The 14824-nt window shown below is 42.9% G+C and overlaps 1 protein-coding gene across 6 annotated transcripts in view; it reads right to left on the reverse strand.

Annotated features, from left to right (window-relative positions):
* The window catches only part of LOC106741335 (transcription factor EC), a 105349-nt gene that overhangs the window by 51297 nt on the left and 39228 nt on the right, over window positions 1-14824 (reverse strand). For 2 of the 6 annotated variants that reach the window (XM_014613191.1, XM_014613190.1), the window contains exon 1: window positions 11007-11489. The exons of 1 other annotated variant lie outside the window; for it this stretch is intronic. In XM_014613191.1, the coding sequence (XP_014468677.1) occupies window positions 11007-11389 (383 nt within the window). In that variant the 5' untranslated portion in view covers window positions 11390-11489. Of the gene's footprint in view, window positions 1-4518; window positions 4592-9434; window positions 9522-10842; window positions 11490-14824 lie in introns of those variants that run through there. 3 more of the 6 variants (XM_014613193.1, XM_014613195.1, XM_014613194.1) reach the window with 3 other exon arrangements.

Genomic DNA, 14824 nt, shown 5'->3' on the forward strand with positions numbered 1-14824 from the left:
CAACAGCCTGAAATTTCTCCACCGAAACACGAGAAACTAAAGTCACGTATTGTACGGGTTTGATAATAGAAATAATTCATACGATATCTGCGTTTGTATTACGTAGACGTTTCTATAAAAATATCGTGGAAACTTGGATTAGAAGGGAGATAAAAAAAAAAAGATATTCTATGATGAAAGTATTCTCACAAAAGTATTCTCCTAATAGTAGAGATGTACGTACGTATTATATATAAAAAAAACCCGATTATTTTTTAATTGTCGAATGTAATCAAGAAATTTCGACCGAAGTGACACCAATTTTCATCTGAAATTTAACTACTTCGGTAACATTTAACGCGTGCGCGACTGAACTTCCCGGTAACGTGAGCGTTTTCACCCGACGTTCTTGTTACCAGTTGAAGCAAATGACGTTGCATCGAGTTCCTCCTCGCGGCGAAGCTCGTTCAGTTACGACGGTCGCGCGTTCGTTGTCGATAAATGTGCGAATACTCGACGTACCAGTTGAGCGAGTATATCGAGTCCCAAGTCCGAGACGACGCCAATTAATCTCGCAGGGCAAACACTATTGAATCGAACTATCTTCGCGGCGACAACAAGGAATCCTGTAAAGCGAGTCGGTCGATACGCGGCATCCAAGTAGATATGACATTAATGGAGAGACGCGATAGGCGAATAATAAACACGTCGCATTGTGATGAGGAATGTTGATCTAATTCGTGAAAAAAATTCGGCCGAAACTCTTACACTGCGGCGAAGAGAAGCTCGTCTTGACATAATATTCATATTTTATGACATATATCACGAATTATTTATGTATACTTCTTACAATATTTATAAATATGATATGTGAAATTTTAATATAATCCACAATTCGAAAATACAGAAAGTAAAATCATAATTTCGTTCATTTTAACAAATGCTTTTTAAAAAGCTTACGATCGAAATGTAACAAACATCGTGATAATCAAACGACAAATATACATGTTTTAATAAGCATTTTGCAAAAGTGTGCACGATAGAAACCCGTGCAAATAAATTAATTATTGATTAAAACAGAACGTGACGGTTAATATGCGAATCCCCCATTTGCATAATGAATCGAGAAATATTCACCAGATAGCTACAAGAAATGAATGAATATTTCAAAGCAGGCCCCGTGTGAAAAATTGATTCAAAGCGTCGATGAATATCATATGGCAAGCAAAAGAAGGACAAAACTATACTTTGAAGTTGATTCGCTCGGACAACTAGGCATGGAATTCTCTTTATTAATGTCCTAGCCGCCCTACCAGAATGGTGTTAGGAAATTAATGGTACCATGATTCGGACGTAAAGTCGAGTGATGGTATTACCGAGTCTTGGCAGCGTTGCTGCTCCGGCGATATTCGCGCGAGAACGCGCGGAATCGTCCGAATTCGCGGATAGCGAAACGGCCGTATAATTCAGTGCGCGTAATTTATGGCGAATCGGTAGCCAGTAAAATAAGTAGGACTTTCTTCGAAGTGCGCGAATGTTGCGAACAAACGGAAAAAGTACCACGTCGCGAGTACTAACGTCTCTGTAGTACTGCGAACGCGCAGAAATACATTGCGCATTCGCAATTGTCTTCTTAATTTCTTAACCCGCACGCTTGATCTCGTGCGAATAAAATCATTCGCCTTCGCGCTATTAGCGTTAAGAACAAGTATGTCATCGCGCGCGTCGTGTGTATATCCGAGGCGTTCGTTTCGTCGTCGGCTAAAGGACATTCCCAATTCGGGAACAAAGCCAAAATCTGGCCATAAGAAGACCGAAATAGAGAGGTTGCGCAATTTGGATCGAGCGTTAGTTCCCATCCTACGAGACGATCTTTCTCTCTCCCCGCTCTATCGCTTTTTATTAAATCATACATTTATTCTCCGTATATCTCGTTCATTGAGAGAAATAAGTATTTGATATTTGTGACTATCAAGATGGATCAAGACGCAAGGTTTCTTTGGAATGTCGCTTCTTTCAAATAACATATTGCTTGTGACAATCATTATAATGTTTCGATGAAAATACAAAAGAAATATATTATTTGACATAAAGATATTTATTGTTTGAGAAACCAAACAATCCTGTTTCTTGAAAAAGTTTCAAACATGTTCGTTTGTTTGCTCCATCCCAAAAGACAAATTTGTTTCAAGAAAAAAAGAAAGAAAAGAAGCAGAGAAATTTTGTTAAATTCAAAGAAATCCTTTTTCTCTATGTTGTTGAATAATTATAGTCGGAGCAATCATTTTCTTTTAACAAGTAATACTACTTTATGATAATAACCTTATATATATATTGCTACTTTGTCGTTAAAACCAGAAAAAAACATGACTGATATCCAAAATGACTATGAGATTCTAGTGGAATTATTCATATTTTTTTCTCAGTGTGCTAGCAAGAATACTAAAAATATTGATAGGAAACTTCATCTGAAGTTTTACAAACATACCGACAGATTCTTCTAGCCTTGCTGCGCAAACCGATAACGATCAATAACGAAACTTCAGAAACTGAAGTTAACTGTTTACAACAACTAAATGATCAAACTTTGAATTTGAGATTCGGTCTTACAAGCGACAGAAGAGTCGAAGCGACGCCATATGTACAAGAAAAGGACGCTGAAAATTCGCCGAAGTCTTAAACTCAAAAGCTATCTTTGTGCGATTACGAAATTAAAAATTCCTTCGTTTCCAGCCGCGTGCGCGGGTGCGCTACGAGAGCTGCCGTAGTAAAGCTGTTACAACTTTTATAATAGTACCGGCTGGTTCGTGAAAGGCGATTTAATCAGAACACCGGCTTTCCCGGAGACCATTAAAACGTCTTACGAATTTTTCTATCGCCTAAGACAGACTTGCTTCTTTCTCTTAACACTTCTATTCTTAAAAAGCATGGACCTTTTATCATCAACATGTTTGTAAAGTTTTGCTAAAATTAATTAAAACTACAATTTTTAATGTTTCACATTGTGCCAAATGCGAGTGTTACGTTATATTGTGAAATATTAAAATCTCATATATTTCGTGACATTATGAAATTTTTATAGAAATATCGCAGAAAAATCAAAACACGAGATTAAGTATAACGACAGAATAATACGTTTGGATTAAATATCAAACGTTAGATTTAAATGTCAGGGAAACTACATGACGCAAATATGAATTTCGTCAGTTTGACAGTCGATTAAGTTGTCGATGTAAGCATCGGATAAGGACATCGACATACTTAATCGACTCGAAGAAGAAATAATCGGCTGGGAGAGAGTGGCGATCAGAAGTTAAGAATCGAATATTACATATGTTGGCTGAGTTCGGCAGAAAACTCGCGACTGTGTGTCAGATTAAGGAATGAAACGAAAATACTGATGGAAGATTGGAAAAGTTTCCAATGAAAAATTTTACGCGGGTAAGGCCGAAGTTGAAATGGAATTGGATAGTTCCATTCCTTCCGGATAATCATTGTATTGATATTTAGTGGGAAACGCGAAAGTCGAATACCTGAACATACCGAGGGTCACGTAAACGCGCGCATTGTTTCAACGCTATTACATCGAACTTCGCTTGCACGTTACGTCATTAATTAGGCAATTTAATATCGCTTCTAGACGAAACTTGCCATTGAAAATCGATACAGCTAAATTGCTACTGTTAAGAACCAATTAAAAGCGCTCATTTAGTAGAAATTTAATCATCCCCGCTATGAGATCTCTCAACTTTACAACTTCCAGAGATCGATAAAAATAATTTGTTCCTTAGGATATTACCGTTGTGTATAATCGGAAAAATTTAACAATAAATGTCCAATATTATCATCGATCAATTTGGCGAAATTTCCGATAGAACAAATAACCTCTCCTTTGTGTTCTGAATATCTCTCAGAATTATCTTTAAATTATTTAATTAAAACAAAATGGACGGTAGGAGGAATCTTGGTCGTGTTCTTCCAAAGATATTCAACTCAATTATCTTGAGACTAATAACAACACACTAGTAACTGATAATAAATCGAAGCCCGCGTACCTCCAAATTAATAATCAGAGAGTTAAATGGATTCTCAGATACGCGTAACGCTATATGATTAAATTTCATTACATAATTCCCTCGCGTTATTACCCAAAAACAACGCGCCGATGCGGAAGGTTTCGGCAGCAAACTAGAATGTTTTTTTTTTTTGTAAACACAGTCGGCAGATCGAAGGTGGCCACGGCGCAGCCGTATATTTCTCCTCGCGATATTGGATATTGGACGACCGAAAATAATTTTCGACGGTCCCGTCGGATGCCATTAATTCTCCAAAGTCACGTACGAGTCCGCGCAATACCCCGCGCGAGTTCCTGTCCGTACGTATCGCACTTTTTGTCGAGGGCTTTTATACGTGTGCCGCGCTTAGCGGGGTGGGCGACCGTAATACTGAATTTAGTGCTTATATAAAGAGCGACGGAGGATCGCTTATGGCAGCTTCATGCAAATGCGCACGAGCCCTCCGGCCCTCCTTCTTACTCACTGTCTCTCTATATGCGACGCGCAAGGATTCTCGCAAGAGGATCCCCACCGGTGGATCCGGGGAACACGGTGCCCTATGTGCAAAGGAAATATTATTTTAAGGATAAGAATTTTTTCAAGATATATTCTTAATTAGTGGACGAATATATTGAACAATGTAATACATAATTGTCAGTCGCATAAATCTTCGGAAACGACGAGTACAGTTACTATAACAAACAATACTAGAATAATTTTATTACGCGTCAGGTAACTTGGCAAAATGAAAGAACATAACATAAATGAAACGTCTTGACATATTGAATAATTTTGTCATATCTTGAATATCTTCATAACGATTCATTAATTTCTTTCCCCAGATATGAAGCGGACATTTGGTGCGCCACCTAAAAAATCCACCACTGAGGATCCTGGGGGAAAAAATCGCCAGGCAGATATTACAGAGTGTGGGAGGCAGAGGCCGGTTGGTATTAATGTCATTAGTCTCGAAGAAAATCGGTGGCTCGCCGTCGCCAAAGTTTTATCTTCATTCCCAGGGAATGAATTAAGTGAGAAAATATAGCCGCGAGCTCCGTCAGACGGCCGATATAAATCGCGATAATATGGAAAGCAGCTTCTTTGTCGGATTAATGTATACTCCCGACTAAGACGTCAGCTCCGGCCGAACGAGGCCGTACGTGCGCGGAATCTCATCGTCATGGCGGAGATTATTGTCGCGGATGGGCTCTCGATCGTGAAATTCGAACAGCCATTTACTTCGGTATTCGATATTCCGGCGCGAGAGAATTAACCCTAAAGAGCACGAGTGAATTTATGGTAGAGGGAGAACAATAATAGCTGCGAATCTCTGCACACAAAATGATTATAAAACGACTTTCTCTTCCTTCCTTCGGCAATATTCTTTCAAAAACCTTTTTTATCAAAATTACTATCGAGGTAGAGAATGAACATCTCAATATTCACAAATGCTTCCAATAATTATATTCTTCGCGAATTTGAAAGATCCAAGCGACTGCGGAGCGCTTTACATACGGTTGAAATGAAGGGCGACACGGAGACGAGGTAGAAATTCTTCCTCGATGTGTTTGACGTCGTATTAAATGCCACGCCACCCTCGCATTCATCGCTGCTTGAGTTCTCTCGACGTAGAATTTAATAATAACAGACATTCGGCGAACGAGCCTGTCCGCGAAACAAACCGGCTAGAAATAAATTCAACCTTTGCCCTCGCATTCATCACGCCTCTCTTTCTCTCTCCTGTGCCTGCGCTGCGAAAGTTTGCGGGTTTATGAAAAGCACGAGAGTGTCGACTGATAATAACAATCATAATCGTAATAAACAGGGAGCGGAAAACGATTTACCGGAGAGACGATGGAAATTTGTCGGGAAACTTTTAGTTTACGGAAAGAACGAGCGGAGAAGCGAAAGGGAAACAGGGAAGGTGAGATGGCGGGAGACGAAAAGAAAAGATGACGGAAATACGATGTTAAAATACGAATAGCCCTTTGAAATATTACAACGACCAATATTCCGACAAAAGATAAAATCCCAATTTGCGACTCGCATCGATACATCATTCACGTGAATCGGCTCTTCTCGCAATCTTGTCTCTTATTCCATACGCTTCCTTTTCCTTCGCGAATATCGCCAACCATTATATTATTCGAATAATATTGCAATATCATATGAAATACGGAAATAAGAGCGATATGAAACGAATAAGAGCAACGATAAGAATAATATAAAAAATAATCCGCGCTTTCGGTGGCAAAATATACATGTCCCAAATTAATGGGAAATTTCCAGGCGACGAGTTCTTTGACGTATTTTTGTACAAAACATAAAATATTAATACTGAATTTCACGCTGAAAAAGTTCCGATCGATCACGGCTGAAATGAAAATATCTTCCAGTAACTCCAACAGAGACATATAACATAGAATGAAATAAATAAGAGTTTGAACAAAGGCGGTACTACGAACCGATGGTAAAAGTTAAGAGTGCAGCTTGCAATGAACAATGCGGAGGAGTGCGCGAAGAAACGTGCCGACCTGAATTATACAGAGCAGTCGATTAATCCGCAGGAACGAAGTTTTCTAACGAAGTGCACTTAGGTCGCTGCGCCTTAGGAGGTAAATGACCACTACCCTCCCGATTATGGTATTACAAATTTTCCGTCGTTTATCTCCCGGCCGGGCGCGAATGATCGCGTGGAACATTTTGTGTCGATTGCGTGTCGCGTTAATTCGAACAAGAGGATTTTAATTGTCAGCGCGAACGAAAGAATAACCACCATTAGTGGCGGCGTTTCTATCTCGTTGCGACGAAGACAAGTCTGCGGTAAGCTGGTAAAAAAAGAACGGGTTTACGACGATCGACGTTTACGGATATCGCGTTAATGCTTCATTAAGATCAATCAATGTCGCAACATAGCAGTTCCCCCGCCGTATTTGCCGTTTCGACGAGAACACATGTATCCTTCGCTCGGGGGGCCGGTCGGTTTCACGATATTCCCGAATTTCGTGGAAATCGACGTGATCGAACACTCTCCCCGCAGGCGGGAGAGAAACACTCGTAAGCTCGGAATTCTCGCGCGAGATTACGCTTTCGCAAGCTCCGTACGGAGGGCAAACGCGGAGTTTGCTGGCCGGAAAATTACGCAAGTTGACCGTACGGGGGTCTCGGCCGTAATCTTCGGCGCGTACGTGCACCAACACGTGGTGGCAGTGGATCGCGCCGGACGATCGGACGATACGGATTCGGGTTATGCAAATGCGGAAACCGGAGAGAGGAGAAAGAGCGGGAGAGAGATCGACCGATACGTTACAGCACGGAGGCGACGTTACCGTTACCGTTACCATTCTCGCTTACCGTAGCGGAACCGGGGGAAGGTAATCGAAAGCCCCTCGACGAAAATCAGGAACAAGGTCGTGCGACCGGCATGCGCTACGTAATTAGCCGTACGACAAAGCGATTTAGCGAGAAATTGTTCGTGATACCGTCAGGCTCACATTTATGGTGCAAAGATGGCCGCGTAATTTAATCGTCTATGAATTATGCAGCCCGGGTCGTTTAATTCTCCGCGAAATTTATATCTCGCGAATGGCAATAATTCTCACTCTTCGAAAACAATCATTCGTCGGTGCGTCCGCTGTTAGTGCGAAAATAACAGACTGTTATCGCCGCAAAAACGAATCGGTCGCATATAACTGTAGTCGCAAATTTGTGAAGTCGTGAGCTGCGATCATCGCCGCCGATAAATGTACGAGCTGAAAGCGCGAGTTCCGACTGAACGAGACCGAGGATCCCGCTGTCGGGATATGATTAGATCTCCGACGTTCATAGAGCAGAAACGGACGCGAAGAATGCGATCTCAGTGCAGTAAATTATATACGAGAGCAGATAATAAAATTTATCAATATGCAATCTAAGTGTCGATAATTTAATCCAATTATTAAATGTTTTAATTTAATATTAGTAATTTAATATCTTCACTAAAATTTGTATCTGTTAATTTTAATCTTACTCGAGACGCGAACGTCAAACGAACCGTCAACGTAAAAAATGATCTTCCTTCGGAAAATATTGTTTCCTCATATTTTCACTATACTTTTAGTACACAGTCGACCGCGGAGAGGCTAAAAATAATACGTGACAAACCGTAACCCGCGCTAAAAATAAATGAATTAGCGCTATACGTCTCTCGGAATTCGCGAAGTCATTGGCTACGATTGTCGCTAGTTATATATTGTTCACGCGACTATATATAAGTGACTTAAAAACGCGAGTTCCGACTACAGAAGAATCTTGTTCTCTCGCAGCGGAGGACGCGACGATCTGGATCCGGTCCAAACGTCGGTGCGAAACGCGCGTATGGAAAAGCCGCACCAATATGGATCCCGATGTTTACGTTAGCACAGCGATCGCGTTTCCTGCGCGTGCATCGATGCACTCGATTCGATCGGAAGCGAAAAGTATTCGATAATTTGTAAGCGCGATGAATCGGCCGTTGCCTTTATGCGAAAGGAAAAATATTGGTTAATTTATTTATACGTGGCTATTAATGGCTATATGTTCCGAAGCTTCCATATTCATTTTCAACTTCTACCGGGGGCGCTCATAATTTTCCTCTTACGCTCTTTTTCCTCAATGGCCGCCGCCGGTAGCACGAAATTGTTTGAATATTTATGACGCGTATACGCGCGATTGTGTGAAACTATGTTACGCGATGTATTTTACGTATACCGATAATCGATGGAGAGAAAGAGAATCGAGGTGGGAAGAACGTTTACGCCGGCGCATGCAGAGAGATATTCAGATAATTTCAGCATACAATGTTTATGTTACGTTATGACAGGCTCGCGCGCGGTTAAATGTAACGTGTTAAATTTAACATCGGAGCATTCAGCCACGTTAGAGTTTTTATCGATTATCAGAGCGGCTTTATCGCAGTAATATTACTGATATAGTAATGTTGCAATTAATTGCTCCAGAATTATTATCAAACCTTAATCAGCGATTTTCTACACCGTTAGCGCGGGAACATAATCATGCATAAATTCAACATAATTTTCTGCGAATGTTTCATTTGCGTATGACTCGGCGGGAGAGTATCGAGTATAATTCGGAATAAAAAATCTCTCTTATTGCTCTATATGTGACGCGTACGTTAAATTTTCACTCATCCTCGATTTGTAATTAACTGATAATTCCCCCTCGTCAACACCGATGCTGTATTGCAGAAAACCTTCGTGATGATGCAAGGTGAACAGGTTGCTCAAATTTATCGCGACACGTTTCGACAAGCGGGCAATAAAGGAGTCTGAAGTATCGTTTACATTTATTGCCAGCCGTATTTGGCGGCTCGGATTCGGCTTAGCGAACAGCGATGTTGCTCTTCGCGAACGAATTACGTACGGAGATCTCCAGAAGAAGTCAACATTGACGGAATTGCGCAGCATTCCGGAATTCGTCGCGATGCCCCCGTTCCGCTTCGATGCACTTCTAGAAACAGACGCAACGATCTTGACGGTTGCATCGGCCGGTGGCACGCTCGAGACAAGACGACGGGTCAGACGGACGAGTGATTCGCGTTCAGTGAGTTGCGGCAAGGACGTTTAAATTTGGACGTAGTGTTTACGACCGACGTAGACGACGTACGCGCGACGATCAAGTGCAGCGCGCGAGCAGGAAGACTGGCTCGTCGTGAAAGCAGAGCGCGCGCGGGAGTCAATACGCGATTGCCGATGGATTATAAACCGGAGAATAACGGCGGCGTAAACGCGGCCGATAAACTGACCGAACGGATTGAACGAATGATTTATGTCGGGGATGCGTTCACAAAGTACTCCGACGGATTATTTTCCTCGTAAACTAGGAATAACAAATCCCGTCTATAAATTAAACTCGTATTTTTCACGAGGAAATTTAGTCGCGATGTTTTCATAACAACTCACGACGCGGAAAGAGAGGGGGAGGAATTTTATATTTTAGATTTGATACTACATACGTATACGAACGTGTTGGCTAACGATCTCTTGAAAAATTTTGCCATTAGCGGATATTAAAATTCCGGGAGCCGAAAAAATGTGAAAAATAATTAGAGACGCGGGAAATTCTCATTAAAATAAATAACGAGAAATGACGAGACACGTGATGAGGACGCATCGTCGACTAAAATTCACGTCACTCTTCGACCACGTGGTCGTCGATGCACGAAAACGCAGTCTGATTCACGCGACGTGTAAGCGTCAAAATAGCTGCTATTTCTTAGTTTCTGCAAAATATTAGTCAAACGATCACTCTGAGATCGCATTTGCAGGTTTGTTAGGACAAAATCCCTAATAAACAGTCGAAATTACATCACCTAAAACCACGAGGGTGACAAAAGGGAACAAATGGTTGTAAGTGTCGTACAACCATCGCAATACGCACAGCATATATTACATACACATATTTCTTCAGAATTATACAGACAAAAACTAATAGCAGTCCAAGGCAGAAATGACCAAGCGAGGATGGCCAGATTAAAAAGTAGCGACAAACGCAACAACCCACAGACATATAGTAAACTGAGCATTGTCATTGGAGAGCTGAAGCCAAGATCAAAGGACAGAGATATGTTAACAGTGATGATGCTTTCTCTGTCACACAATACTGCAGAAGGGAACGATGCAGTAAGGGAAAGAATGGACATAATGAAGAAAAGAGAAGAATAATATGTATTTGATTGTCTGAGAAGGCATATAAATAATACACCAGTGTGTGTGTGTGTGTGTGCGTGCGTGTGTGTGTGTGTGTGTGTATAGTTATTAGTTCATAATACTTGTAAGCATGTGTCGCTTCTCCTTTTTCTTTCTCCCCACAAATCAGACAAAGAAAGCACCACTGTCTTATTAACGCCGGCTTCCATGGGAGTGCTCAGTCTATTCCATAGGTCTATGACAACAACCGTGAGACACCGAGGAGTTAAGCCGATCGGTGCAGTACCAGCCTTGCGGTCGCGTGGCGCGCAGCGGTTGCGTTACGTAGTTGTCGGGCGAGGCAACCGGGGCGGGTGTCCGATCGACGATCGACGGGTCCATCTCGAGGATCATCCGCAGATCCTCGTCGATGCCGATGTGCACGCGCACCCGTTGTCGCTGCTGGCCGTCGGCCGTGGGCGAGCGATTCGAATCGGCGAGACGGCCGTAAGGCAGAGACGTCGCAGCGAGCTGCGACGCCCGTGCCGGCGGCGGCGGCGGCGGCACCGACGTCGACGTAGCCGTCGTCGTCGATGGTCGCAGCACGACGTCGTTTATCCGGTCCAACCGCGAGACCAGCTCCTCGAACTCGACGATCTGTCGCGCGGCCTCGGACGCGCCGCCTTGCATCACGTCACACTTAACGCGCGCGCGCGAGATCGGCCGGCCCGGGGCGTCGCGACGCTACTAAAACCGGAGCAGCGTCGTTGTCGTCGTCGTCGACGACGACGACCAAGCGCCAGGTAACGGCGAACGACGCGGATCTAAACGCGGATCCTTCTCGCTCTCCTCCTCCGCCGGACGGACGCCTTCTCTCTCCCTCTCTCTCTCTCTCTTCGCGCGCACGCATTTATTTTCAATCCGATTCGATATCCTCGTCGCGATGACGCTCGCTGTAACACGTGCGCGAACGCGGGATTTTCCCAAAGCACGCTTTGCGATCGTTGATCCTGCACGACGTTCATTGAAAGTAATCGAGGTGTTTGGGAGAGATCGAGTTGGCGTATAAAATCACGGTCGCTGAGAGATATTTCTGTCCGGGCTGGCCGTAACTATTACTTCCGCGACACACGCACACTCTGCTCTCAGAAAAATAATACGACCTATTGCGGTCCTTGGTTACTTTCAAAATATGCTCGAGCAGATCCGAAATAAATGGGGAGGAATTTACGAAAAGTAAACGTGTGTTGCTCTTCTTGCAATAAAAATATTGTAAAATTTTATTTTTCCGTTGGAGCAAAAAACAACGGTGAACATGAAAAGCATCTATTCACGCTGAACACAGGACAGCGGGAGGATGAGTAAATTGAAATTTATCGATATTTAATTCCTTCACCTAATTGAAACATTTATTTGATCTCTTGGGATTGAAGCTAGTCTCCTACTGGGAACGGGCATGATAGCTCACGCGAGGAAAAATAGTAATAAAGTGGCGCAACTCCAATATTCATATCTGTATTCGCGCCTGCTATCGGGGGAATCACCGGCGCGCGTCCGCCGCTTATCCTCTTCCCTTCTTCGACGGCGGATGAAAAATGCGTCACCTTCCTCCCGATGCGGTAACAGATGCCGACTTGCATTCGCACGCGTGTCGAGCTCAAATTTATCATTATGCGCGTGTCTCGCTTGACTAACTCTGATTAACGATGCACCGTCCGTCCGGATCGTAACCGTGAATGTACCGCGGTGAAAGAAAAACTTGAGCTCCGGTTAGCATTTTAACGACATTGTTGCACAATCGATCCTATCTAAAATGAATTCCTTTTTCTAGAATTTTTAGATTTATCACCCGTTACTCCCGCGATGTCGTCACGTCTATCTATTTTGCGTTAGTCACGCGTCAATTCACTCGGGTTTAAACCGAATCCCACGAACGAAATTCGCGATCACGATGTGGCTGTGCACACACAGGTGCGCGATACGTCTCGCATCACAGTGGCGCAGCTCGTCCGTCCGAAGACGCGTTACGTAACGACGAAGCAGCTGCCGCCGAGAGAGCGTATACACGTGCGCGGGCAAACGGCGAAAAACAAAAGTAGGCATCGACGGCGCAATAAGAAGGAAGGGAAAATAGAATGAAAGAAGCGATTCGTCGTGACTGAGAAATCCGGTATCGCGTTTTCGCGAGCGCCGCGGTGGCGGCGAGCGCACTTATCGGAATTTCCAGTCATTGCACCGGCTAATGCGAGTATCGAGCCGGTTCACACCGGATCCGCGACAACCGCTGTTATCCATCTGCCGCGAGGGGAAGAGAGAGAGAGAGAACGAAAGAGAAGGCTCTATCGGTATCGTCGACATTGTCTCGCGAGCTTGCAGACTTTTGTCGGTTCGACAAAGTCGTGCAGAAAGGGGCGGACAATGTCGCCCACCGGGTATATTATACGTCTCGCGTCGCAACGCTGAAAACACGAGAGAAAGGAAGAGAGAGAGAGAGAGAGATTCCACTGAGTAGCTCGTTCTTCCATTGTGCGAGAGAGGAGTGATTATGACTTGTTACGGGACACAGTGAGGCGAGGGAACACGATCGCAAAAGTCCGGGAAAACTCATTACGATTTAACCAATTTGCAGCTCGACCGCTGAGCCGTCTTGCTGTGGGGAATTATGTTGTTAAAGATGTTACCTCATTGCGGTCAAGTTACGGGGAGATTAATGAAACGTTCCCTCTTATTGCGGAATACGCTTCTATACTGTGTACTGTTGTTATTAATCTCGCCTTTAATATACACGCATATGCGTTGTTAACATTATTATTTATAATTTTCACAATATCACTTCTCCCACAGCGATTATTGCTCGCATTATCTTCGGAAAAAGAAAACGCGCGTTATAAATCGTTGAAGCTTGGAAAGCTCAGTGGCGGAAGAAAGAAACGCGAACACTCGCGATGAAAATGGAACGTGTTTCTACAACGAATCATCGCGCGTACCGAAATCGTTAACGCGCTTCGATGACGCATGATATCCGTACATATAATACTCATCGCGTCCGACCGTCTATGACGTGGAATTAAACAGCGAAAGAATGAAAACAACAATTCGCACAATAAATTCAAGTGATGTTTGATATTGTCAATCATACCGATATTATCAGGAATGATTCCAGGAAATTGCCAAATCCTACGCATTCAATTAAACCTACAAACAATTCTACAATTAATCCCAGCCTACCGCCGCAATTTATCCGAATAATTTGTACTTGATGGAAGAGAATCGAAGGTCGGGAAAAAGATTCAGAAAAGAATTAAGGGGAGAACAAAAAATTAAGAATGCGGGAGCGAAATATTTCGTGCCCTTGTGAGGTATGGAACTTACATGAGCAACGACTCGATGTGTCCTTGACAAGTAAAAAAACTACGCTGGTCTTCGGGTCAAAAGTTAACGGTTGCCTACTTTTTATCGCGCGTTGCGCGTCGATAAGAGAGGTATCGCGATTACAAACGTCATATCTTGCGACTTCAGATAATGGTTGTGACGATTCTTTATCGAACGGTGCCACGGACCGGGGCTGGACCAAAGAGCATAATAAGAAACGCAAACTATCAACAAACACGGAGACAAAAAGGAAAAGGGAAAAGATAAAAAAACTAATCTCGAATAAGGGGGAAATCTATATTTGGAACATCCTATGCATGACGTTGCAACTCTCCGCAAGAAACACAAGCTTTTATTGTGCACTTGACTGCAAAACGTTTATGCGGAAAAAAATTAACTATTCATATAATACAACTGAAATTTAGTTAATTTATCTCATTTTTTTTCTCTATACCTAGTTTTTACCTCGCACAGATAAAAATAGGTCTGCTAATTAAATTTCAGTTGTATTATATGGACAGCTAATTTTTACCTGGGAGCTAATTTTTTTTCCGTGTACAATAAAGTTGGAAACGCAGCAAGCTATCACGATTGACTGTCACTGATGGGTTTGCCTAAGTGACAGTACAAAGTGTGAAAATAAATTTGTTCAAGATAACGTGACAACGTGATAATACATTCGAGATATCCTGGGTTTAAACGTTGCAATATTAGTGCGAATAATAAATATTATGCGAATAATAATATTCGCGC

The sequence above is a fragment of the Dinoponera quadriceps genome, unplaced genomic scaffold (genome assembly GCF_001313825.1).
Source record: "Dinoponera quadriceps isolate SergipeBrazil2010 unplaced genomic scaffold, ASM131382v1 scaffold405, whole genome shotgun sequence".
In the NCBI taxonomy this organism is placed as follows: domain Eukaryota; kingdom Metazoa; phylum Arthropoda; class Insecta; order Hymenoptera; family Formicidae; genus Dinoponera; species Dinoponera quadriceps.